The sequence below is a fragment of the Mustela putorius genome, unplaced genomic scaffold, assembly GCF_011764305.1.
Source record: "Mustela putorius furo isolate JIRA1106 unplaced genomic scaffold, ASM1176430v1.1 tig00000813_pilon_pilon_pilon, whole genome shotgun sequence".
Lineage (NCBI taxonomy): Eukaryota > Metazoa > Chordata > Mammalia > Carnivora > Mustelidae > Mustela > Mustela putorius.
The window spans coordinates 1,398,407-1,425,637 of record NW_025421485.1 but is presented as its reverse complement, the minus strand read 5'-3'; the positions used below and the strand labels follow the sequence as shown (position 1 = coordinate 1,425,637).

General features: G+C 43.1%; 1 protein-coding gene across 5 annotated transcripts in view; it reads right to left on the bottom strand.

Annotated features, from left to right (window-relative positions):
- Positions 1–27,231, bottom strand: part of NBAS (NBAS subunit of NRZ tethering complex) — a 316,898-nt gene that overhangs the window by 22,369 nt on the left and 267,298 nt on the right. For 3 of the 5 annotated variants that reach the window (XM_004745820.3, XM_045084859.1, XM_013052933.2), the window contains 3 exons: positions 26,675–26,764; positions 15,527–15,722; positions 2,302–2,441 (listed from right to left, as the gene is read on the bottom strand). In XM_004745820.3, coding sequence (XP_004745877.1) covers positions 2,302–2,441; positions 15,527–15,722; positions 26,675–26,764 — 426 coding nt within the window. The remainder of the gene's footprint in view (positions 1–2,301; positions 2,442–15,526; positions 15,723–26,674; positions 26,765–27,231) is intronic. The other 2 variants (XR_006608058.1, XR_006608057.1) reach the window with 1 other exon arrangement.

The window sequence follows — 27,231 nt, the reverse complement described above, 5'->3', positions numbered from 1 at the left end:
TTATTTGTCAGAGAGAGAGGGGGAGAGAGAGAGTACACAAGCAGGGGGAATGGCAGGCAGAGGGAGAAGCAGGCTCCCTGTTGAGTAAGGAGCCTGAAGTGGGACTCGATCCCAGGACCCTGGGACCATGACCTCAGCGGAAGGCAGACACTTAAATGACGGAGTCGCCCATGCATCCCTTAAAGGGGGTTTTTAAAACATAGGTTAGCAATTTACAAATTTCACTTTATACTGGCTTTCAAAGAACGTACCTCTAAAAACTAAAGTTTTTTAAATCTATAAATGTAATAAATGTTTAAAATGCAATAAATGTCTTAAGTGAGGTTGACTTTACTTATTGTGGGTAAGTGAGTGATTTGAAATGGTCACTGTTCTCAAAGTACAAGAAACCGTAAAACCACAGTAAACTAATAGACTGGGGGCAGTGTACTTTGATACTGAGAAATTCTCTTTAGACCAAGAGATCCATTTTGAGGGCACGAGGAAACCTACACCGCAACCCTAATCATCTGCTAAAAAAAGCAAAGCATTACTGACAATCTAATTAGTGGGCCATATCATACCGCACATGATCGTCACAGAGGAGCTGGTTAGAAACAGATTCTCAGGGGAGAGCTAGACTCAGCAAATCAAGCATGGGTGACTGTCTCTCTCTCTCTCTTTTTTTTTCCTTTAAGATTTTATTTATTTACTTGTCAGAGAGAGATTGGGGGAGAGAGGCGGGGGGAATGAGAGTGAGAGCGAGAGCGTGCACATGCAGGGAAAGCTATAGGCAGGAGAACCAGGCTTCCCGCTGAGCAAGGAGCCTGATGTGGGACTCGATCCCAGGACCCAGGGATCATGATCTTAGCTGAAGGCAGCTGCTTAACCAACCAAGCCATGCAGGCGTTGCTGGGAGACCACTTTTAACAAGCCCCTGGGAGTCCCAGGGCAGCTCTGCCAAGACAGCCAGGACCAAATGGCAATGCTGCTTCAGTGCAGCACCCCATGGGGAACCGAAGGTTTTATGATGGGAAATCCTGTACTGCAGGGTTTCCAGCAGTGAAGGTAAGAATGTCACGTCGAAAGCTGCTTATCTGGGTGGCACACACGCCACAAATGACAGAGATCTCAGAAACGTTCTTCCCCCTTTCTACAGACACGTGGCTGGACCCAAAGCAAAGATGTCACTCTATACTAGAACAGTCTCATCCTAGGGTGAAGGGAAAGGGTCTTTGCTAGATGTTCTGGAGGAGTCCTTCAAAAACTGCTCGCAGGTGGATTTATCTCCAGGAACATCTCCTTCCCAGGCCAGGAGCCGTTCCCCGGCGCAGGCAGCCCGGTGCAGGCAGCCTGGTGCTGAGCGCGGGAGGAAAAGACTGGGCGAGGGGCAAGCAGGCGTCTGAAACAGGGCCACGGGGGCTTCTAGTTCTGGCCAGTGAGGAGCAGCAGTTCATGATGGAAGCATGTGTGCTCAGAGAAAAGCTGGCTACCTCTTCCGAAGGAAGCCTGGCCGGCAGCTCGAGGACTGCAGGACGGCGGAGCGCGGCCACCAGCGGCAGCTGTGAGCTCGGCAGGACACAGAGCGGGCTCGGTGTGAAGGGGGCCGGGCGTCGGGTACAGCATCGCCTCCTCCACTTACCAGCCGCAGGACCCTGAAGTCATTTACCTCTGTGTCTCCACTCCCTCCTCCTTCTGCCTTCTGGGGAGGCTTATACAGTGAACTGGTAATATATGTAAATTGCACATAACATTATGTGTCCTCAATAAATGCGAATTATCAATTTATTCCATACGGATTCTCAAGTTAGCACTGCAAGCTGTGTTAAAAGGGACTCGAAACATTTCCTGGTGAAAATACTAGAACACAATGATTTTGTCGCTATATAAATCAGATTTTTTAAAAAATATTTTTATTTGGGAGAAAGAGAGAGAACAAGTTGGGGGGAGGTAAGGTAGAGGGAGGGAGGGAGAGAGAGAGAGAGAGAGAGAGAGAGAAAGGCAGACTCCCCGCTGAGCAGGAAGCCAGAGGCCAGGCTTGGTCCCAGGACCCTGAGATCATGACCCGAACCGAAGTCAGACGCTTAACTGACTGAGCTACCCAGGCGCCCCTAAGTCAGATGTTATTACTAAGCACAGTCTGATATTTTTGAGTAAAATATTTGCATGTAGGGGCAAGGAGAAATGGAAAGAAAGTGCAATATTTCAAATAAACAGTTCTCCTTTCTGCTAAAGGCTGATTTTATGTATTTCTTTTGAAGGTACTGAATTTTTAAAACTAAAGAGCAGACAAAAGAGATGTAACTTTATGTTACCACTTACACAGAGTCCTGGCTCATAGGTGGCCAAGCTTGCAAGAGCAAAAGCAAGTGCTGAAACTCCGCCTCCTGGTGGCTGGACTCCAGGAGCTCCGTGAAGAGAGCGCGGCGGTTCTCTTCGTTCTCAATGTCAGCTATGTCTACCTGGAAGTGGAAATACACACTTGACCTTGGTGGCAGAGGCTACTTCACTGGTTTACAGAGGAATTCACATTTGATGATTCTGATTAAACACTCTTGAAAATTTTTACCATGTGTTGAAAGGAGAGATTCACCCCACCATCCCAACCACCCCCCACCCCCCAAAATCTTTAAAAAGCTCTAAGCCTTACCCTTATGTTAAACAAATGTTTAGAACAAATTACAGTAAGGTTCTGAACGTTCTTTACAAAAATAAATTCAAACAAGTAGAGGACTGGCTTCTTGGTATTTAATAAGTGTTATGTTAAAATACAGAATTATTATATATGAAATTATAATAGTTCATCATACCTAACATTAGTCAAACTTTTTTCATTTAAGTTATCATAAATGCATTTCTACTTCTCATTTTAGGATGATTATTGCTAAGTTTTCACGTTGTCTAGACAATTTGTCTAATTTGAAATTTAAAGATTTGACTAAAGTGCATTTGTCATAGGATTTTTGTGACACATCAAAATCAAAAAAATATCCTTTTATTCCCATCTCCATTTTTTTTTTTTAAAGATTTTATTTATTTATTTGACAGACAGAGACCACAAGTAGGCAGAGAGGCAGGCAGAGAGAGAGAGAGGAGGAGGAAGCAGGCTCCCCGCAGAGCAAAGAGCCCGATGCGGGGCTCCATCCCAGGAACCCTGGGATCATGACCTGAGCCGAGGCTTTAACCCACTGAGCCACCCAGGCGCCCCCTCATCTCCATTTCTAATGCAGAAGGAGTTCTGACCAAGTCAAGAACACAAATTCGTCCTCTCGTTGTGTAACTGAATGATACGCCCTTCACATCGAGACAGTCCTGAAACCAATCGCACCTTCAACATCTGCGGCTGACGGTTTTGCTATGCTAAATTAGAAAGCAGTTTTAATTATAAAAGTAAGCCAACAGCTGCTTTTCCTGTTCCCTAGTCTCTCTGAACATAGACTCTCTACATTTGGGTCCCTGAGACTCAGATGATGACAGATACCTTGAAAGGATACTGAGAACGGATGGTGACCTGCACATTTGTTAGTTTGCCTATACAAATGCATGTTTCCAAAGCATTTAATTTTGTGGTCATTTTGGCTCTAATCCAAAATAGCCACCTGAACAGGGTATAGCATGAATTCCCTATTTCCACAAGAGTTGATACGTACCATGAAATGACTGGTAACTACTATGGCAACCGGAGCTCACACGGCAACCCAACAGATCCTTCAAAGCCTGCCTGAAGCCCCATGTCACTCTCCACGGACTAGCCCCAGAGCATTTGTAGTCTTTTAAATCATTTCAGAATCCAGGAAGAGTTCACCCTTAAAATGGCTTTGGTTGGAGAACAGCACGGGTGTTATTAACCTCCCTTTACAGATGAGGAAACCGCCTTCTCTGTCTGCATAATGTGGCTGGCAAGCGGTAGAGCTGATACGTAATTATCATCAGATCAGGATGTTCTGGAACGAGAGGACTCAACAAGCCAGATGAGCTCTGAAGTATTTAAATGGGTGGTCTAATTGGGAGTTTAGCAATATATTCTTGCCTATTTATAAAGAAACGTTTAAAACAAAAAAAATCTCAAACTCAAGATGTCTACCTGTTTGGACCCGACCTCCCACTGCCAACTCCTCTCCAAGCTCCGGAGCCCCATGGCCATCACACACGCTTCCACCTCGGAAACTCTGGTCGGTTTTCTCTGCCTGGTACATTCTCTCTGCAGACATCGGTGGGGCTTGTTTGCTTATTTCCTTCAAATCTCTCAAACGTCACCTCATCGGAGAAGGCGCTGTGTAACTGCCCCCCTCAGGCTGCATTCCCATCCACCGTCAGTCTCTCACACCTCTGTTTATGTCCCTTCTTAGCACATAAAAGTATGTGAAGTGTGACATATTACATATCTTTTTGCTTACTCTCTTTCTCCTTCTATCACAGTGGACGCGCCTTGAAAAGAGACTTTCATTTGTTCACTGGTTTTTCCCTCCTCCTTAAAATAATGCCTGATGGACCGCAGATGCCCAGCACTTACTGAGTGTTTGAACAGATGGATAAACCAATGAATAAATGAAGACATTCCATCATTTATAAAATATCTTAGCCCAGAATGGTGATATTAAATATTCATGGAGTGGCCATAACTCCATGAATTTCTGAGCCAAATTCTTGGCTCTTTTGTTACTGAAGATGGATGTGAGGCTCATAAAGAAGATGCCACTGAGAAGGAAATCATTAAAAGAGACCCGGGGCGGGGTGGCGGGGGATATCGTTTATTGACATTATGCCTTGACCAATAATGCTTTACGGGTAGTTGCGTGATTTCAGTACAGTCCGGCTCTCAGTCTCTTTTCCCTCATCTGCTAAACGGACTCTAAGAATCCACCAAAGTCTCAGGATTTCTGAGGAGGTGACTGACAGCAGTGGGAAAGAGAGGTTGGTAAATGGCTGCTCTTTTCTGAGTTAAAATCCAAGTTTTTACAGTTTATTTGAAGAAAAGGTTTTGTGTTTTGAAAGTATTTAAAAACAACTGAATGGTAGGTCTGAAATGTTGTAAGCAGAGTCCATATACTCCACTTGCTATAATTAACTCCTGCAGAATGAAAGACAAGGGATTTCTCCTTTACGTGGACCGTGGAGTCCACCACGGGTTACTCGATGCCTACTAGGAAGCAGAAGAGATCAGAAAAAAGTGATTCTTGTTTTCAGTATCATTTGGGTTTCTTTCTTTTCAAAAACTAACAGCTTGTCAATTTTTAGGACATGAAGTGTATCCTAAGGGAGAGAAAGATCTTTAAAAAAAACTATCAATTAAACCTTCATATGTTTGTTTTTATATCAGTGTGCCAAAAAGTTTCCATTTTTAAAAATGTGTTTGGCTAGGAGATTCTTTGTATAACACCTTCTTCATGTGGACACAGAGTTATGAAAAGTGCGTTTTTGTCGCGGAACATTTCCCTCTCACATCATAAAGGGTTTCAAATGTTTACACTGTTCAGCTCTTGAGAAAGTGATTTTAAATTCTCTACCACTGTAGCTGCAAAAGCCTCACCCTCCATGAGAGAAGAAAATGGGCCTGAAAACGGACTTGAGTACATGTTTTTTAAAGCCTGAGAAAGAATATGCTTTGCTGGATAATCATTACATACTTTGATACACAAGTGTTAATCTAGAATTTGTGTCTACATGTTAAAATACCTAAATTTATCTAAATTCACCAAGATAATATAAGTTTGTCCTGTTCATCATTTCCTATAAGGTTTTAAAAATAATCTCAGGTAACCAAAACTCGAAGTGAATTTCGGCATAAAGAAAGACAAACACGGGATGCCTGGGTGGCACAGGCCATGATCCCAGGGTCCTGGGATTGAGTCCTGCGTCGGGCACCTTGCTCAGGGGGGAGGCTGCTTTCCCTCTGCCTCTGCCTTCCACTCTGCCTGCTTGTCCTCTCTGACAAATAAATAAAATCTTAAAAAAAAAAAAAAAGGGGGTCCAATTTCTTTAAAACAAACAAACAAAAAACATAAACATAAATTGATAAACAAAATGCCTCTGACCCTATTTTTCCCTATTCCTCCCTGCTAAGCACAATTATAAACTTTGGAATAACAAAAAAGACAACCAAAGGACTCCTAAAAGCTAACCTTTTAGGGACCACAGGACTGGAGGCACAACACCGGCACAGTGTCTGATATCCCCTCATCCAAGGGAAGGAGGATACTTAGACTCAGTATTTTCTGACTCCTGACCAAAAAATATAAGATAGTCCAGGTAAGATCATTTCTCATCAGAGTTCCAGAGGAATAGAGAGAAAAGGTAGAGTTTAAAGAGTGTTTCAAGAAATAACATTTTAAAGCTTCCCAAATTTGGTGGACGATAGTAACATACAGATTCAAAAAGCTGAGAAAACCCCAACCAGTGTAAACCCAAAGAAATCTGCACCCAGACACATCATAACTAAACACCTGAAATCTCAAGACAAAGAAAAATAATCTTAAAAGAGGCCAGAAAGAAAACAATACATTCCCTATAGAGAGAAGAGTGATTTTAGTAACAGGTTATTGTTTATCCGAAAGTACAGAGGTGAGAAAAAAAGTGGCAGAATATTTTTCAAGTGTTAAAAGAACTGTCAACTATAAATTCTATATATAGTAAAACTAACCTTTAGGATAAAAAGGGGTAACGAAAGCAGTCTCAGGTAAAGAAAACTAAAAGATAATCTGTTGCGAACAGCCTTCAACTTAAAGACTGGCTAAAGAAACTTCTTCAGACAGAAAGGACATGGGTCTTGGCCCAATATATTTTCATATCACAACTAGTAACATTATTCCTTCATGGTTACAAAAATTAATTCTAAATTGAAGAAAATCAGGATGTTATAAATCTGGCAACTTATCTGCAAAGAAATTAAAGAGGGAAGTATTATTTTGAGTCAATAAAAGTGAAAGCCATGGGTCTCAAAGGCTTACAGAAGGTGCAGAAGCATCAGATCGATATTAATACCATGGGAATTTAAATTCCCCAAAACATCTGAAAACAAGGTGCAGGCTGAACGCGAATGCAGACCGAGGAAAAAATCAGATTTTCTCTTTTCCAGAAAGTTTCACAGTTCTTATTAAAATACAGAGTGCTAGGACGCTCCAAGGCAAGGGTGAGGCGTATAGAGACCTGAACCATGTGCCTTAACAGCTACAAGAGGAAGTGACCATAGAACACAGTTTAGTGTTGAGGATAACTGAACAGCAGGTGGCTAGCAAGGGCTTCAACATACCTCCCCAAGGAGACCGTCAAATAATGATAAAGGGCACTTTGATCAAATACACAGCTTTCAAAACAGTGCTGATAAAGTCAGAGTAACAGGGAAAGACATATACTATGGAGACATTGCTGGACCTTTCTGAGGCTTACCGGCCTCTTCTGTAAGACGAAGAGTATAGTATATACTATATATAGTATATATAGTATAGTATAGTTGTGATTATTAAATAAGAGAATGTGGCTAAGGGAGCTAGCCTAGTGACTGGCAGACGGGAAGATGTAATAGGTGACAGGGATTCTTTAAGTGACAGCTACATATAAAAAAGTGGAGAGCTGGGTGTGTGCTGTGAGTTCTAATAAGAATCGGGTCTCTAGATTAGACAGGAAAAAAAAAGCATATGAAGAAATGTGGCTGTTTTAGGATAATGGGAGCATGGGTTAATGTGCATCTCTTGTTAAAATCTCATATTTATTTGTATAAGACAGGATTTGGAATGGCTCCACAGTATGCCTGCTAGAGATGAGTGAAAATAATCAGCCATTTCGCACAAGTTCATCTTCAAGTTTTGTGTGATTCTACCCTTTTCTCCTGTGAAAGAGAAAGTAATCTATGCCGCTGTCTCCTGCCCAGTCCGTGGGGGCGGTGGTGGGAGGGATCGGTTAGTGATGATCCCAGACACTTCTAACTAAACATCATAGGATTTTAAAGGGCAAAATTCAAGTGTGACTCAAACATGAAGATATCTCTTTCCCCTTTGTCTCTGGAAACGATGCTTCTGTCCTCACTGAATTAGGTGACTTTAGCCCTTGCTGTAAGTCCATTTGTCGAGTAGCTGCAGCCTCCTTATTGGAGAGTCGCTGTCCTTGAGAAAGTGGACGGAGTCACCTATTCTCCGGCGAAAACAGCTTTGCCCTGAAATGTCTCTGTGGCTGCTGAACGTGAACGTGGCCTCCCTAAACCGAGGCCTCATCCTGAAATCTCCATCTTCCCAGAGCACCGACACTGTGGCTTGTTTTCCTTCAGACATTCGTGAGTATGAAACACATATTAATGCACATCAACACACTTCATGAATGGGAAATAATTACCATCAGGTAGAGGATCATTCTCGATGTGGTAATATTCATCACAATATTCCTACCTTCACGGGAGTTGATGAGCTGTTACACTGCCTCTATGATTTATGCAATTTTGGGGGTAAACCTGAAATTCTTTCCAAACAAAAAGCCAAAAGTAAAACACAGAAGAAAAGGCACCTCCAGCTGCATCATACATAGCCTCAGCACTCTCCAACATCCAAACGCTCAAATGCTTCCTGCCTCTTCTCCTGTCGTCCTTCGACTTTTCTCACTGCTCCTTAAAAGGAACGCAGAGACAGCACTGCTCGGGGAGAGGTTAGCACGACTGGCGAGGCTGCTGAGGTTCTCATACCTCTGGGCGCAAGGCCCTGGATATGATTCTCCTTTGAGAGAGAGCCCAAGTGGGTCCTGAGCTGACCCGACCCTGGGATAAGAGCCCGGGGATGGAGCAGTCACCCAGTGGCACATACTAAACCCAAGTGTGCGTCCCAGGAAGGGGTCACTGTGACCTACGACGTTTATAAGGCTATGAAGAAAGTCTGCCCAGTGAAGCGGGTAAGCAAAGCCTTTTATCTCAGCACAAAGACCCCGAGCCCCAGAAGTGTTGTTTAGGTATAAAACGCAGCCCTGAACTTAGTGTCCTTCTCAACAGAATGGGTTTGTTCTCTGCTTTTTCCTAGCGCCACTTCGTCCTCAGCAACTTAGGCAAACATCAGAGGGACCCCAAATGTGTTTCTTGTTCCCGCCATGTCTAAGCAGTCCCCCAGGCCCCTGGCAGTAACCCCTTCAGCTTTCTTTACCCTCCTCTATCTTCATAGCTGGTACCAAGTTCAAGGCCAAATTCAGGCCACTTGACCACTGCCACTGACTGGCACCCCTCCTGCCCACTGTCCATGCAGAGGTCAGAGAGCTTTTCCTAAAGCATATCTGATCACATTGCTTCTCAGGCATCCCTCTCCCGGGGGGGCTTAGCACTGTCAAGGTGAACCCGTGCAGGACACTGGAAGTAGTCTAGCCTGCTTCTTTCCAGTCTCATCTCTTGCCTTCAATCAAGGCTCACCTCCTGGGAGCAGGCTTTCCTCACTGCCTCCGAACACAGATGGCTGTGTGCACTCCCTTGAACCCTACGCACTGTGTAGCCATCTCCATAGCATCTGCAGAGAATTTGCTTCTTTGCTTCTGTATCTATGTGCTCCACTGGATCGGAGTCCCCACACCAGTAGGGCCCATTTACCTGGACTGAAGCTGGAGATTTACATGCACTATCCCATAGTGACATCCAAGGTCAAGGAGCGAGCAAGTGGTAAGTAACAGTGGGAGCCGAATGCAGTTCTGTGTGACGAGCCCAAACACTTCACTGCTAATGGCCTGGTCTCTTTGTCTAGTCCCAGAGTATGGCACGGGGATGGTGCATAATCTGTGCTTGGAGACTTACTAGGCCCGTCATTCTTCAGAATGTTCTGGGCAGCACTGAACACGCACCGTGCTCTATATGGAGACAGTGAAAAAAGCTAAGAGATGAAGCAGTGCTTTCTGTTTTTTGAATCAAACTCCTCATTCCTCATGCCCAGTCATAGTCGATCCAGGCAATGGCACAGCAGAGAGAGGAGAAGGTGAGCAGAGCACGCTCTACGTAGTTCAAGGCTACCCAAACATTAGTGCTGAGTATCTTTCCCTGGCAGGTGGGAAGGAGTGCAGTATAGGGCCAAGAACACAGTCTTTGGGATCAGACGGGATTTGAACTCCAGTTCTATCGCTCACGAGCTGGGCGACCTCAACAGGTTATGTGACCTCATCTCAACCAGAGAATGGTAATGACTTGGCAAGGCTGTTCTAAAGATTACATGTGGTCAACGTGCACTTCATACCCAATCCATGGTCCCCCTCTTCCCCCCATGATAACTAGGACAAGAGCGAATATCTTTAAAGGGAAAAAACCCTTATTCCTAAAAGAGGGGCCTTCCAAGGTTTCCAAATATTTGCAGAACCCAGTAACACAAGTGCTCTCTCAATTTTAATATATTTTAGGAGAAAAGCTCTATTATCATCAAGCTCTATTAGAACATTTCAGACCTCTTGCTTATGTCTGACAAACATGCTTGCTTGTGACTCATTTGCTTCCATTTGAGAAGCAACTGGCTGGTCAGAAATCACTGTCAGCAGAGGACAGCAAATTAGTACAAAACAGCAACAACAACCTAGAAGCACCAGGCCACTCTGCAAGGAAAGCTCTTCATTATTCCAAGCAAATCATTTTTGCTTGCATATAAGGAGGAAACAGCATGGTCTAATCCTTCCCCATTGTGGGAAGAACAGCAAATTGAAACTCAGGGGGCCTGGCCTTGCATTTCAAAGGTGACCTTAGATAAGTTTTAAAAAATTTTAATATTCATTTATTCAACAACTATTTACTGAGAATATCTGTATGCTCCCTGCTCTCATGTTATTTATATTCTAGTGGAAGAAGAAAGACATCTTATAATGGACAGAAGGACAGGCAGGGAGAATTTAGCAGACAGTGATGGTTATAAGAAAATTAAAGACATTATGATATAGATTGTGACTAAGGACCTACTTTAGGATACAGCCACTTTAGAAATGGTGACATTTAAGCTAAAATCAGAGGAAGTAACTTCTTTCTGGACATCGTGTCCTCTTCTAGAAAATGTGACTATGGAATTGTCAGGCTTTTGAAAGCCTCCTCTGGTTCCAGGAATCAGTTTCAACAGTTATTAAAGATATATTATGTGTGTGGATAATTTCTATGTGTGGGGATATATGTGTGTAGGCATGTATATTTTTAACATCAACTACTACCCTATGCTTGATTAAGCAGATCATTTATAGCAGTGAGTCTTAGCTTTGAAGACATTTAAGGTAACAGTAAATTCCTTGTAAGAAATTAAGTCTAGCTTTGCATATTGAACCTGTCCTACAGTTCATTTTCTGAGCTCTGATAAAGAAGTATGTCTTTTGTTAATGTTTTGGCAAATGAAACTAAACTGGCCTCTAAGCAGAAGAGTTAAATATGTACTTGCTTGTTTCAAAGTAAGCAAAATGCAGGAATTTGTAATAAGATTAGAAGTTTTCTCAAACTAGGGCACCTCTTGATCTCAGCTCAGGTTTTGATCTCAGGGCTGTGAGTTTGAGCCCTCCTCGCTGGGCTCCATGCTCAATGCTTATTTCCATGCTTAAAAATAATGATAGTAAGTATTCTTAAACTAATTTTTTCTGGTGATCACTTGTAACTACAGATCTGGACGGATTGAAATTTAAAGGGTGCAACTCTAAGTCACATGTCTTATTTTATACACAAACAGAAAAAACAATAAGGTGAAGGGGTATGGAATTTTTTGAGGAAACATCGGTATTTTGGCCATATTTTTCATGCACCAGTTAACTAGAAAATTACAAAACCTGAAAAACTCAGATAAATGGTACCCAGGGAATGAACACCACACATTCATCCTTCCCCACCACACGTTCTCTCCCTCCCTCCACGCCAGGGCACGGAATGGGGAATAGGCAGGAAGGCCTTTCAAGCAGTTGAAAAATGAGGGCCTCTGAATTTTTAATTCTGTTAACTAATCATGAGAAAACTAGAAATCGCTGTCTCTCTGCAAACCAGTGAGGGAGCAGGCTCCACAGACTCGGTGTGGAATTTTGCAGGAGCTGGCTGGTTTCCCAGCAACACATTGATTTGTGGGGCCACTACTTTGGGCACCTTGAGGATAATTAAATATTAAGTCCCTCTTTGATGTATGCAAAGTCTGCCTAAGAGGATTACCAGCCACACCAAAGGTAGCAGTCCTACATTTTCTGGTAATTGAACATTGCAATATCATTATCTATTCTTATCTTTGCTCGGTAAGAATCTGCCTCTACCCTGAATATTACCTTTGAGAATGAAGAAAGGGATAGAGAACAGAGAATATGTGAGCCCATGCAGCCAATATTTTGGGGTCTTCTAGGTGTCTGGGAGAGAGAGACGAGGAAGACTTTAGTGTGTGTGTGGACGCAATGACAGCGAGCAAACCGTGCTCTCCCTCCTCCAGCCTGAGATTCCACTTTGCACACCAAGTAGACAAGGCTCACAGTTCTGGAATCTTCTCTTAGGCAGTAAAGCAAAAGAGGAGGGAGGGTGGCCAAGACCTATGCTTACAAAGGATTTGTCCACCAGGCCCTGATCTTTCTACTGCTCTAGCGAAAGGTAAGAACAATAGTGGAGATGACCTCCAACGTAAACTCTGGGCACAGTTCTGTAACATTCTAGAACCTATTTCCATTGGGAAGACACAAGTTTTCTGCGTTCATTTTCCATGTGGCGAATGGTTATTTACAGCTATAGGCAGAGTTTCCTGACCAAATTCACACGCCTTCCAAAACAGATTAAGATCGGCCACGCCAGGCTGACACAGAATACTTCATTTTTACGGGAGGAGGAGGAGACACTCACTGACTTAATGTATTTGGGGAGGAAGACTACAGATGAACGGCATAACTCAGCCACGAGGGTCGTTGCTGTATTCCCTTTACTATGTACCTGAAGAAACTCAGCTCGCTGGCTTCCGAGAACAGAGAAACTGCTCTTCTCCAAGGACAAAGGGAAAGGGGGCGAAAGTAAGAAGAGTAAGGGGGCGTGAGGTGAACTTTACTTGAGTCAGAGATGTTGGGAGAGGTGTTTTCTAAGGGCCCAAAAAAGCAGTAACACGAGGATCTACACTCAGAAGAAGAGAAGCCAGGCTGTGCTCAAACAGTCCAGTCAGTTTGGAAAGATATACGGAAAAGGAATCCTAACAAAGGCTAAGCTCCCTTAGATCCTGTTTTTGGAAAAAGTGTCTCTATAAAAGAAATTGAAATCTCAGAAATACCCAGAAGTTACTGGAATCCTACAAACGTTGGAAATTGTTCTTTGGGTAACTGGAAAGTGAAGGAAAGCTTAAAGAAGAAATAGTGGTTATGCTCAGACTCTTTCTGAAGCATTTTGCCCCAAATATCAAAGTGTCTGCTCTACTGTTTCAACATGACAGAGAAGATAGATGTTTTCCCCATTCCCTGGCTCCCACCGTGTTCCGTAATATTGCTGGGACAGAGCCTGGTCATAACATGCAGCGAGGCTCCGACCAGGAAAAACGGCCTCATTGTCCCCCTCCGGCTCCAGCCTTCAAGGAAGAGGAAACGGAGCATGGTTGAGAACTTGGAAACTGGCGCTTCTGTCAGGCGTTTCTGAGGGGCGCCTGGGTGGCTCAGTGGATTAAAGCCTCTGCCTTCGGCTCAGGTCATGTTCCCAGGGCCCTGGGACTGAGCCCCGCATCAGCCTCTTTGCTCAGCAGGGAGCCTGCTTCCTCCTTTCTCTTTGCCTACTTGTGATCTCTGTCTGTCAAATAAATAATAATAAATAAAATTGTAATAGTAAAAATCTTAATAAATCTTAATAATAATAAATAAAATCTTAAAAGAAAAGAGAAGCACCTGAGAGTAGGAGTTCATTTGTCTCAGAAGGAGTCATAATCCAAGGTCTCATGTGGCAAAAATAATATGACCTAATTCTGAGCTTACTTACCTCGGAGACACTACGTGAATCTTCCTGTCCAGCAAACCTCTAACATCGACCACACCAGGGACCTGGACTCTAATTCATCGTCTACCGCATTTGTGTCCACAGACTGCTCTTTAAGAAGACTGTTAGTAATCTCTCTCTTTTTTTTTTTAAGATTTTATTTATTTACTTGACAGGCAGAGATCACAAGTAGGCAGAGAGGAAGGCAGAGAGAGAGGAGGAAGCAGGCTCTCGGCTGAGCAGAGAGCCCGATGCGGGGCTCAATCCCAGGACCCTGAGATCATGACCTGAGTCGAAGGCAGAGGCTTTAACCCACTGAGCCACCCAGGTGCCCCTGTTAGTGAACTCTTAATGTAATTCAAGGCACAATGTTGAGATTAAATATGCTGGTAAGGTCATGGGGCTTCAGAAAGAGTATTATTCAGAGACTAGTGACTTCTATAGGTTGCAATCCATTTCAGCAATTTGGCAAGATTACAGAACCTCTGATAAGTCCATCTTTTCCACATATCCAATTCTCTAACTCTAAAGACAGAGAATTACCTCTTTCTCTCACATAGGGAAATAAGAATATATAAGAATATTATTTAGGAAGATGTTCTGAGATGAGTCTCAAGGTATTCTCAATATCTGATTCATTGTTAAAAGAAAAAATTCATTGTTCTTTCAATGCAGTAATAAGGACATAAATATTAATTAAAGGGCAAAACTTTAAAATTAGAAGGTAAATCGAGTTACAGTCAGACTTCCAGGAAATTCTCTCACAGAGTAGATTATATGGGAAGTTTTATTGCATTGGTTTATGGTCTACCCTTCAGGCTAAGGCACTCAACTGAGGTGAGGATTCCTACATCCTATGTCTTTTCAGATGCATCCATTCAGAGTTCAACCAAATATCAATGGGCACCCTATTTCTTTGATTTAGGAATCAGCATTCCCATTTCCTCAATCAACAAGTATCTGAGCTCAGAGTATGCGCACGGCACACTTAGGGGAATTCAAAAGACAGTAATACAATCCAGGGCTTCTGAGTTTCCACAGCAGTGGGGAGACAAGACTTTAATAGTAATGATAATGATAGTAACAATAATGATACACAATATGTAATTAAAGCTCAAATGTGTGGAATTCAAAGTTAAGTGTGAAATGGTCAGGGGAGGTTCCAGAGAGAAGACGAACTGAGTGAAGCGTCTTGAAGGCTGGGATGGAGAAACTGAGATCTTGTGTGTGTGCTGCATTGTCGCTCTAGGTACAGAAGAGAGAGAAGGGCACCTGCCTGCCTGCCTGGGCAGAGTATGAAAAAAATGAATGAGCTAAACCGCACACTGCGTTTCCCTTTCCAAACGCACTTCTGCAGGGACCGGGAGAGCTGCGGGAATTAACTCGTACAGTGATGAATCCTGACTACATCCTATGAAGAGAAAAATGATCCACACATGGGGGGTGAACGAGACACCACCTCTGGTGTGCACGCCTCTTCAAACCGACGGAAAACTCCAAACCAGCTTTGTTGTGCATATTTAACTCCTAAACAGCTGGACTGAGAACACAGGGGACAAGTGACATCCTGAACTGATTATGCACTGGCGTGTCATCCAAAGTAATAAAGAAATAACCTCCGATGATTTTTAACAGAGAAAACATTTGATAACCAGTCGGATGCTCCCTTACCTGTCTCTGGGGCCAAGTGGCTTTGAGAATGGCTTCTGTTCTAAAGAACACAAGGAGCTTGCCATCCTCCTCCGTCAGGTTGAAGGACTGTCCCAAAATCTGCAGCACCTGAATGCGAGGTCTCACAGGCCAGGCGTCGTCAGCACAGAAGGGCCGCAGCCACTCCAGCAGGTCCTCGGAGGAAACCAAGTCTTCTCTGAAGGACAAAATCAAGGGTTAGATAGAAACTCATTAAGTCTTAAAAAAAAGAAAAATCCCAGTAACCAAATGCAGTGATTAACCCAAAGCCTTGTTTGTTGGGTGCCACTGTTGTGTTTTTTTTTTTTTTCTATTAAGATAAATTTAGGTTTTATTTTTAATTTTTTTTAAGATTTTATTTATTTATTTGACAGACCGAGATCACAAGTAGGCAGAGGCAGGCAGAGAGAAAGTAGGAAGCAGGCTCCCCACTAAGCAGAAAGCCTGATGCGGGGCTCTATCCCAGGACCCTGGGATCATGACCTGAGCCGAAGGCAGAGGTTTTAACCCACTGAGCCATCCAGGCGCCCCGATAAATTTGGGTTTTAAATGGCACAAAGCAACCATACGAGGTATTTTTAAAACTATGTAAGATGAATGTAATTTTTAAGCAGTATCACACTGAGTTGCATGAAGCAGGTGGAAAATAATCAATATATTCTTTGTTACTCTGTGTCTTAGACAAAGTGTAATAAGAAGTATGGTTTATTTCTGTTACTGATACACAGAGAGCCAGGCATCATTCTGAGTTTTATATAAACTATTACTAGTTGACAGTAACTATGCAAAGTAGATATTACAGATTCTGTTTTATTTTAAAATTTTTTTCTAGTTGTAGAAATAACATATAACATTGTGTAAGTTTAAGATGCATAACTTAATGATCTGATATACGTATATGTTGTGGAATGGTTACTAATAAGATTAGTTAACACCCATTGCCTGACATCATTACATTTTTTCCCTTGAGATTAGAATTTTTAAGATCTACTCTCTTCGTAACCTTCAAATAGATAATATTATTAATATTGTTAGCCCTTATGCTGTACATGTAAATTTCTTTTTATAGATGAGGACATGGGTTTCAAAGAAGGAATAGGGCATGCTCACAGATATCTAGAACAGTGCAATACAAGCTCCAAGCGCATGTTCCTTCTACCACTATACTCTGACAGAATTTCCATATGGGGTTAGAGCATCTGGCTTTATATTACCCTAAAGATAAAATATGAATGCATGTTTATTAAAAGTACTGTGAAGTCTAAAAAGCTACAGAGAAAGAAATATTTGTGCAACTTTCTATCCAGTTATAGAATCTCTTCCCTTGTAATCCCAAATGGGCCATCTCAGGAGAGCAACTGGTTTGATGATGATGTCAATGAATTACTACCGATTATTATTAAGAGGTCTCATACAGATACCTCACTTGCACAAGGCTCTGGGGAGCAGTGATAAAGCCCTGAATCACATAGGTTTTGCTGTAAACACAACCTTATGAGGATTCCGGCAATAAATCACCTGCACCAAGTCCCAAATTCTATGACCTAACAAGACTACAGGAAATTCTGAAAGATTCGACAATTACCATTGAGTGTTTCTGTTAGTACGCATTCTATAATATACTTGTCAATACAACTTCATGGAAATTCCAATTAAAAAGATAACTCATGGGGTGCCTGGGTGGCTCGGTGGGTTAAAGCCTCTGCCTTCGGCTCAGGTCATGATCCCAGTGTCCTGGGATCGAGCCCATTGGGCTCCCTGCTCAGCAGGAGGCCTGCTTCCTCCTCTCTCTCTGCCTGCCTCTCTGCCTACTTGTGATCTCTGTTTGTCAAATAAATAAAATCTTAAAAAGAAAAGATAATTTATTATTTGTATTTCAGAATAAAAGAAATGGTTAAACACCATGGCTAACTGGCTCAAGCATTTTCTCAACCTACGACATCGTTTCTTAGCTTTACCTAGTGTCCTTGCTATGGGTCCAAATTGGCAAACCTGGGGTACCAGAAAAGGAGAGCACCCCCAGGATCTCCTGGAAATCTCTGCGGCAAGTAGCCAGACAATGTCAGGCAGAGGACAAGTGTTTTGGGGGAATGGGCTGGAAATGTGAACCCTGGCCCCATATAAAAATCATGGATGTCACCATCCCCATTTTATAGTAAAGTAGACAAAGGTCCTATAAGTGGGTCTCTTGGAGTCTGTGAAACAAAGATAACGTACACGAAGTACTTCACCACAATACACGGCACAGGGGAAGTTCTTAATAAATAGTCACCATCAGTCGCACAGTGATCATTATGGTTCTTATTGGTATTACCCAAACACCAGTTTGTGCTTGATACAGGGATGAAAATCACAGCATTCCTGCCTTCGAGGAACTGGTAACAGTGCAGGAAGATTTTTAAAGTGACTGTTATTCAAATTACTAATTATGTAAATATGAATGATCATTTTGGAGAAGCAGTGAGTAGAAGAGGGAAGGCTTCACAGAGGCAGTGGCATTTGCACAGGCCCATAATGGACAAAATGGCATGGACGTACATGGAAATGTGGGGGAAAACCATCCAGACAAAGAGGAGAGCAAGAAAAGAACCCAAAGACTCGAAAGGACAGCGTATGTTCAGGGGGTGCTTAGAGCACAGTCGTCCAGGCGGTACGAGGACGGGCTGAGGTAGGGAAGAGAGGTCTCCTCGCGTGGGTGGCCCAGAGCACGCGAAGGCAGCTTCACGCTTGGAAAGCTCAGGCTCGGCAGCTGTCAGGCCCAGACTCAGCTCCCAGGCTGACTTCTCCCTGACGTTGTGACGCTGACCAAGAAGCCACTTCAAGGTTCTGAGCCCCAGTCCCTCATTTGTAAATTGGAGATGGATGCCACTCCCTTACCCATGAAGCTTTTGAGAACGAAACAAACACGTAAGTGATCAATTTAAAGCACATAATGCATCAAGAGATAACTAAGTGCTTCAATTAGGGGCAACCATTATCATCGAGGATCTTTGGTCTTAACTTTGTATGGAATGAGAACAATGGGGGATTTCTGAGTACTGAAAAGTGATAATCATGTTAAGTGATCAGAGAAGTGTATAGGCTGGGGCAGGCTCAGGCCCTTTTGGGTGAAGCCTGCAGGGGTCCAATTAGGTATATTGAAGAGGAGCTTAAAGCACATTTTTGGCCTGGAGTCCGAAGCAATTTCACATACTATGAAGCTGATTTTTTTTACCCTGCCACCCTAGTGCCTAATGTGCAGCAGGTAGGATGAGCCACGAGAAGAAGCTGGAGTCACGAAGATTGCAGCTGGAAGTATGACAATTACCCAAGACCTGACTATGGTGAACAAGAATGAAAACAGTGACTTATGGAGTTACAAGGAGCTATGAATTCTACACTTCATCATTACTCTCTTTCAAGCATTCTGTTATCATCTCCAATCTGCAGATGAGGAAACAACCACAGAGAGGTTTAATGTCCAAGGTCACCAAATAAGGAGTGGAGCCAATATTTGAACTTGGACGATCTTAATGTCTCATCAATTATTACACAGTACTACCAAACCATATGGGAACACGTTCCAGAACACGGTGGCAGAAGATTACAATTATTCATATACTGATGAGATACAGAAAATTATTATTATGTTTTCCAAGTCATTATATTGAGTTAGATTTCATTTACATTAGAATTTATTGTGCGGTTGGTAATACTTGACATTTTGGGGAAATCTGCTATAACTTTGGGTTGATCGTTTTAAGCACATAATAAAATTAGGAAAACTCATTCCTAGAACGGAAGTGCTGTGCTTTGGAAGCACCGTGTTCTAGGCAAGCTTCACTGATAGCTGCGTGAATACTGGTGTTCAGTAAGATCACACAGAAGTGAAAGGCAGGTCTGTGGGAAAAGTCACCCAAGGACATTACCTAGATACCATCTCCTAAAGATTTTGACTGCAAAATGGCTAAAATTTTCATTTCAGTCTGAGTTTTTAAAATCCATAGTCATGGGGTGCCTGGGTGGCTCAGTGGGTTAAAGCCTCTGCTTTCGGCTCAGGTCATGATCCCAGGGTCTTGGAATTGAGCACCGAATCAGGCTCTCTGCTCAATAGGAAGCCTGCTTCCCTCTCTCTCTATGCATGCCTCTCTGCCTCCTTGTGATCTCTGTCAAATAAATAAATAAAACCTTTTTTTAAAAAAAATAAAAATAAAATCCATAGTCACTTTCATGACTCATCAAATATACCTACACACATATACGGAGACAAAGAAAGAGCAGAAATTTGATAAAATGGCAACAAACTGACAAATCAAGTGGGAGAGTATACAGGTATTCTTTTTCCTATGCTTGCAACTTTCCTGTCAGTTTGAAATTTTTGAAGTAAATAGGTGAGAGATAACCAATTATGACTTTCATAATGTGAAAAAACAGAACAAGAAGGAAAATGATCCCATTTATATAGTATTTTATGAAGGCAAGGAGAAGATTTAATGAGCTTAGGAATAAAAAGAGAACATTATTACTTTATTATAAAAGTTATATAAATTTTTTAAACTGATAAAGTTATAGAACAGATAAAAGAAAAAAATCACTCATAGTTTCACTGCAAATAGCCATTTTCCACCTTTTTCTCTATAATGAGGTTTTTCTGGGGAGGAGGTTATTATACTGCACAGAATAACTTACTACACTGTTTTAAAAAAAAATTAACCACTAAAGGAAACACACATTCACACAATCGGTTTTGGCCCAAAAGATAAGGAGTCCTCTGAAATAGCTCTATTAGCAGAGAACCGGCAGCAGCAATAACAACAAAAATACGCTCACTGAATGATTAATTTGAGAAAAGTGGTGTTCTATAGAACAAGAGGATATTCACAAAAGGAATAGAAGAGAAATGTCAGCCAAACAAAAGCACTTACTGAATCAAAGTAAAAAGGCAGATTGTGAGAATATTAATAAGCTAATCCTTGGTAAAAAGAATTTTCAGATTCTGTGTGGCATATTCCTACAAAGATAACTCAACCTTGAACTTACATTGTTAAGGTTCACTAAAAAAGATGGTCAATACAAAAGCACTTTATATAATCATGAAACACTACACAAATAAAATTATTATTCTTATTTGGGAATGGGGGAATGAAAAGACTGCATTCCAACAACAACAACAAAAAAAAACACAGACCACTGTGATTTCGTATAAACATAAATGTCATAGAATTTGAATGCCTGAAGGGAACAGAAGGTCACTTAGTCATATCTTTTATATGGAAGTTACAAACTGGCAGCCGAAGTTTTGTGTTGGTTTGTATGGTATATGCCAATGTTTCAAAATTTAAATTTTTACAGGAAATCAAGATTTTTCCAGCTCCTCTATCTCCTCCCCCAGTTTTACTGAGATGGAACTGACATATGGCACTGTATAAACTGATGGGGCAGAGCATCATGATTTGACTTACACGTACGGTGAACGGATTCCACAGTAACTTTAGTTAATATCCGTCAGCTCATTTAGATTAAAAAATAAATGTTTTTCCTTGTGATGAAATCTCTTTGCATCTACTCCCTTAACCGCCCGTTCCCCCTAGAAAGCTGGATGATAAGGACACACCAGCCACTGGCCGCTATTTCCTACAGACAAGGCCCACGTGAGCGCGCGTTCCGCTCACCCTCCACCCCCTCCTTCTTCTCGGTAAGCCCTGCCCACCTCGCTCATTCCCGTCACCCGCCTGGCCTCCGTGGGAAACACATGTGCAAACACTGATGTGTAAAAGGCCAGGTGAGATGAAGAAGGGGGTGAGGAGGGGCAGCAAGTAACCGAAGTGCGTGAGCAGTGAGAGACCCCAATATTCGTGTTCTACGTAGATCCCACAACTCAGTTCACTGATCCACATGCCACGCACACTTGCCTCACTGCATTCGGAGCTGCGTGGAGGAGACCTCCCCGGTGTAACAGCTTCTATTATTGGCGCTCGGCCAGGAATTAGAGAACTGCAAATAAACGAACTCATAACATGCTAATAGCCTGGCTGTAGTGGAGAAAGTGTGACTTCTACAAATAATTAACATAATCAAATTCTATCATAAGAATAATTCCTACAAAGGAAATAATTTTGATGTACACACAACTCTAATCTCAAGTCTGAACTTTTTGGCAAACACGAATAACAGCCTTTCGTGGCTGTTCCCAAACGTATGCCAACCCAGAATCTCTTCCTGAGGTTCGTTTATCAGTAAAAGCTTGGGCACATCTTGCTAAAATGAGGCAAAAATGACAGCTATGAAGTCCTCAGTATGGCCTGAGGTGGCCCTGAGAAATACCACAGGACAGTGGACCCACCAGCCTCACTGGCGACCATGGCTATCAGCAAGGCTCAGGACGACAGCACACAATGCTCGTGCACTGTGGGTACCTAGGCGACGGCTGATGATTTATTTTGCCCCACAGAGCATGAAGACTAAGAAGAAATCAGATTCAATTTGCTTTGGTGGGCTTTCTTTCCTTTTTTTTTTTTTCTTTTATTTTCCGAGCTCTAAAAAGACTGTGAAATCCCCAGGTAATACCAAAGAGCTCAATGAAATCTGAAAGATCTGACGATGTTCAATATCCAGGAAGCCCTCGGACAGCTGAAGCCAGACTGTGATTAAGTAGTAATTTACACAAACAAACAACAACTTCCAAAATACTCAATAGTTTTGAAGGAAATCTTTCTTCCTTTTTAAATAGTGCACAGAGGAATTCCGCATTAATTGTCTGTTCTCTGAGTGGATTTATTTCTGCACATCCTTTTGAGAATCACTAATGTCCTGGTTCACACGGGTTGCTCATTCCTGTTAAGAAGCTGTCTAAAGCTAGAGGAGTGGGGGGTGCGGGGGTAGAAGAGGAGAAGAGGCCCTGGCAGAGGGAAGGAGAGGCAAAAGGCAGGGAAAAGTGGCGGAAGTGATGCCAAGACCTTGCTCCTTCAAGTTCAGTCCGAGGACGAAGCAACACTTGGGGGCTGGTTACACAGGCACAATTTCAGGCCCTACCCAGACCTACTCGAGTAAAATCTGTATCTTCAGAAGAGCCCCAAGCAATCCCTGCACACAGTGGTGTCTGAGAAGTCCTGTCTGTTGTGGGCTCTTTAATGAGAGGTGAGAGGAACTTCTGAGCATGTCCTTACTTTACCTGGGTGAGCCCGGACACACGACGAAACCTGTTTGAGCATCATGTCCTACTCTGAAATGGGGGCAATAACACTATAACGGGACTGTTGTGAGGATTCAGTGGGTTCCCGAAAAGCCACTTTGGGGAAGATCTCAGCACTGAGTCATCGACGTTCATTACTTTTTTGTTTTTAAATGCATGATGATCTTTTCTTAGTTCTAGGTTTAACAAATATTTTGTTCTAGAAAATTGTTTTAGCTACTAATGTTTTTAAGCCCATTTTTCTTAAGCAATCTAATCAACCAATTCTTAACCCAACCAGGAATTTATATTCTTAAAATATGTTAGAGACATACATAAAACAGGAACGAAAGTACACTTATAAAATTCAATGTATGTGCCTGAGCCTCTCAATAATTAATTACCTTAATCTCATCTTTAATTGTAGATGCTACAAAAGATCTTTGACACTATTTCAAATCCTTACAATACTTAGCCCTGATGTCTGGAGGCAAGGATTGGTTCCACTGGAAAGGAAGTCTGTCTGTCCAGACACGCCCCAGGCGGCCTGTCTGGGTGCCTTAGATGCAAGAGGCCAACATTTAGCACAGGCGGAAGAGGAGGGACATGGGGCTTTGTGAATGGAGCGGAAACTATAGTTCAAAGGCGAATCAGACTTGTATCAATATAAAAAGTCAAAAAAGGGCATGCTGATGATGATATAAATTGTCTAAAAATTAGCCACAAAACCAAACACTCGGCAATAGCCATGAATACACACATGCAAATTCTGACTTTTCCGTGTAGTCTGCGTGCCAGGAACGCTGTGGGTTGATGTGGGCCTGGCCTCAGAGCACGTGATTGCATGAGAGCAGAGAGCGTGCATGAGGAGAGGGGATTCACTCTGCAAACAGATGCCACAGAGGACAGTGCGGTCAAGTTTCAGGGCGAGGACTGAGGGAGGCAGGGTATGGCCTGAGGGCGAGGGGGACACACAGGTCTGGCTGGCCTCCTGGGCGTGAGGTGGCAATATCAGGCCACATAATGAATGACCGAGAGGGTTACACTCGGTCACCCTAACCCTCCCCGAGAGGGAGCTACCCGGAAAGGAAAGTGTCTCCCCTAGGAGATCTGCCAGGCAGAGTTTTAAGAAGAGAAATCAAAGCCAAGGATTTAGGCTTAACTGTATGGATTCAAAAAACAGTTGCCAGAAATGAAAGTTATGACTTCACTTTTCTTCCCTCATTTTTTTTTTAAGCAAAAAAAAAAAAATGTTCACTGAAGTTTTCCTGTTAAGAAGACTTTGTTATGCTGTGTCTCTGGAATAAAAAGTAAGATCTTGCTCTGTTTCTCCATTTCCCAATGTCTTCCTCTTTGGAAATCAAACCTTTTTTTTTTTTTTTTTTTAAAGATTTTATTTATTTATTTGACAGAGAGAGATCACAAGTAGGCAGAGAGGCAGGCAGAGAAAGACAAAGGAGGAAGCAGGCTCCCCGCAGAGCAGAGAGCTCGATGTGGGGCTCGATCCCAGGACCCTGGGGTGATGACCTGAGCTGAAGGCAGAGGCTTTAGCCCACTGAGCCACCCAGGTGCCCCTGGAAATCAAAGCTTTAAAAAAGGAGTCTGTATGTGAGAAACCCAAGTTGGATTCCCCTATGTTTTCCGGCTGGAAATTCACTAAGAAGAATACTGCCTTTTAATCTTGTAGCCATGTCCCCACTGGAGGGGGCTTACTGCCAGTTCTGATTGTATCATCCCGTGGCTGGACAGCAGTCACCGGGCGAGGCAGAGCTGGACCAGAAGGGAGACGCAGGACACACCACCGGAGCGGGGCAGAGGGTTTCCCGGGCAGCGTCTCCGCCTGCTCCCTCCCTGCTGTATGCGCAGGGGCGCAGGCCGCCTCCTCTGCCTGGGGTGCCATCCCCGGCTCCTCCTCCTCCTCCTCCCTGACTCCCACTTCATGGACCAGAACCAATGTCGCCCCTTGGGTATCCTGCCTTGCCTTCCTCAGACCGAATAAACCGCCCCATCCACCTTGCTCCCTGTGCAGCACTCAGCCGCGGTCCTATGGCAACTAGAGCTCAGGGAAGGCTCATCTCCCTACAAGCCTCTGAGCATCTCAGGGGTCACGCTGTCTCCTCCCCGAATCTAACTCCTCATGACGCAGCACAGGGGTATGACACACAGTGAACGCAGAGATCATTTCATTCCACTTTCAAATAAGAGGTGTAAAATAGCTTCGTTATACTTTGAGACCCCAAAGCCAAGGGGTTTAGAACAAAAGAGAAGGCTGAGTGCGTAGAGGGCTGACTGCAGTGCTTTCCCAGATTCACCTATACGGCTCATCCTCTTTTCCTCCACTCAAGCCTCAGGCATAAAGCAAAACACGGAAATGCCCTGTACAGGCATCTGAGTGCTCAATTAGGACTCAGAGCCTGGCCAGGATCCTGGCTCCATTCCCCCGGCCTATGACCCGGGGCAAGGCCTCCTGGGAAATGGCAACAACACACGCAGCCATCAGAAATAATCACGAGGAAATCTACAAAGACAAATGGGAAGAATTACAGTAGCAAGTGAATAAAAGAAGAATATGAATTTTGGTTGAAGCTATATAAAAACATGTGTACCTGCACCATAACTAAAGGTAATATGGAAGTGAAAACAAATACATTACTGAATGAACTATGAAGCATTTCCCCAAATATTTCTTCATTATTATTATATCATATTTCCTATTAAAAAAAAGAAAACAGGGGTGCCTGGCTGGCTCAGTTGGTAGAGCAGGTGACTCTTCATCTTGGGTTCATGAGTTCAAGTCCTAATTGGGTGTAGAGACTATTTGAAAAAAATACAGTAAAATAAGAAAATTGGGTTGAGGCCTTACAGGGACGACATGGACGTCAGACACGTGAAAGATGTCATAAACTTTGGCAAGTATGTCACCACAACTTGCAGTTGCTGTTCTTCTTATCATTATTACTGCACCTGAACAAAAAATTCTTTCTAAAAATGGCATTAGACTACAACAGCCAAACTATGGAAAGAACCCAGATGTCCATCGACAGGTGAATGGATAAAGAAGATGTGGTAGAATATATACAATGGAATATTATGCCGCCATCAAAAATGAAATCCTGCCATTTGCAAAGATGTGGATGGAACAGGGTATTACGCTGAGTGAAATGAACCAATCAGAGGAAGACAATTATCATATGATCTCAGTGATATGCAGAATTTAAGAAACAAAGCAGAGGATTATAGGGGAAGAGAGGAAGAAATCAAACAAGACAAAACCAGAGGGAGACAATCCATAAGAGACTCTTAATCTTGGGAAACAAACTGAGGGTTGCTGGAGAGGAGGGGGGTGGGGATATGGGGCAGCTGGGTGATGGGCACTGGGAGGGTATGTGTTTTGGTCAGCGCTGGGTACTGTGTAAGACTGATGAATCACAGACCTGCACTGACTCCTGAAACAAATAATATATTATATGTGAATTTATTGAATTTAAGCTTTTAAAAATGGCATTAGAGACACACACTTTTCTAGACTTAGAAAGCCTGTATACTCATACTCTTGGGGCAAGACAGACCTAACGGATATAAAGCTTTAAAAAAAAAAATAATACAGTCCAGAAAGTTACCTTCATCAGTACCGCTAACCTCCTAGAGATGTGAATCCCTTCTCTCCCAAGAAGCTCAAAGCAGTTCCCCCTCCTAGCTGCATGCGGTAGGAGGTGGGCAGAGACCATACTCTCCCCCTCAAGCAAGGCTCTAGGGAGAAGGGGGTGTCCCCCTAAAGCTGACGGGGTAAGAGGACAGCTGGAGAAACCATGACTCCAGAGGCAGACTCCTTAGTTAGGCAGAAAGTCCTCAGTTCTTCCTTCAAAACCACCTAGAAAGGTTGCTTGGTCTTGTCGGTGTCATGAACAGTGAAATTAAAAGGTGTCCTGAGAGTCTGAGGGGTGCCCTGAGGCGACACACACACGGGGAGCTAGGCTTACCCCTGGTCCACACTGGTATGGACGGCTGCCACGACACCTTCCAGGACCTGGAGGGGGTCCCCCGAGCCACCGAGGTCAGCACTGCATCCACTGTGAAGGGAGAGAAACAGAACCAATTCAGAAGAGGGCTCGACCTCGGGGAGCAACATGGCGTTCACACCCAGAGGCTCCCAGCTGGATTCCGGCAGAGGACACTGCTGGCTCCTAGCCACGGTGGGTGTATGCGGTCTGCGAGTGCTAAAGATACAGAAATGAAACATGTTCTGCCCTTGAGGAGCTCCTGGTCTAATACATGCTCCCTTTCCTAGCAAGAAAATAAAATCTACTTGCCTCCTGTCATTTAAAAAACACTCAATGGACATTCAAAGTTATTTTAAAGTGTTAAATATATCATCATCTAAATTCTCCAGATGGACTTAAAAAAAAAAAAAAAACCTAGTATTTACATGGTACTTACCAGGTGCAAGTGCTTTCCATACATTCTACCATTTAGTGCCCAGCAGTTTACAAGATAGGTGCTGCTATCATGCCCATTTTACAAATGTGTATGTCTAGGA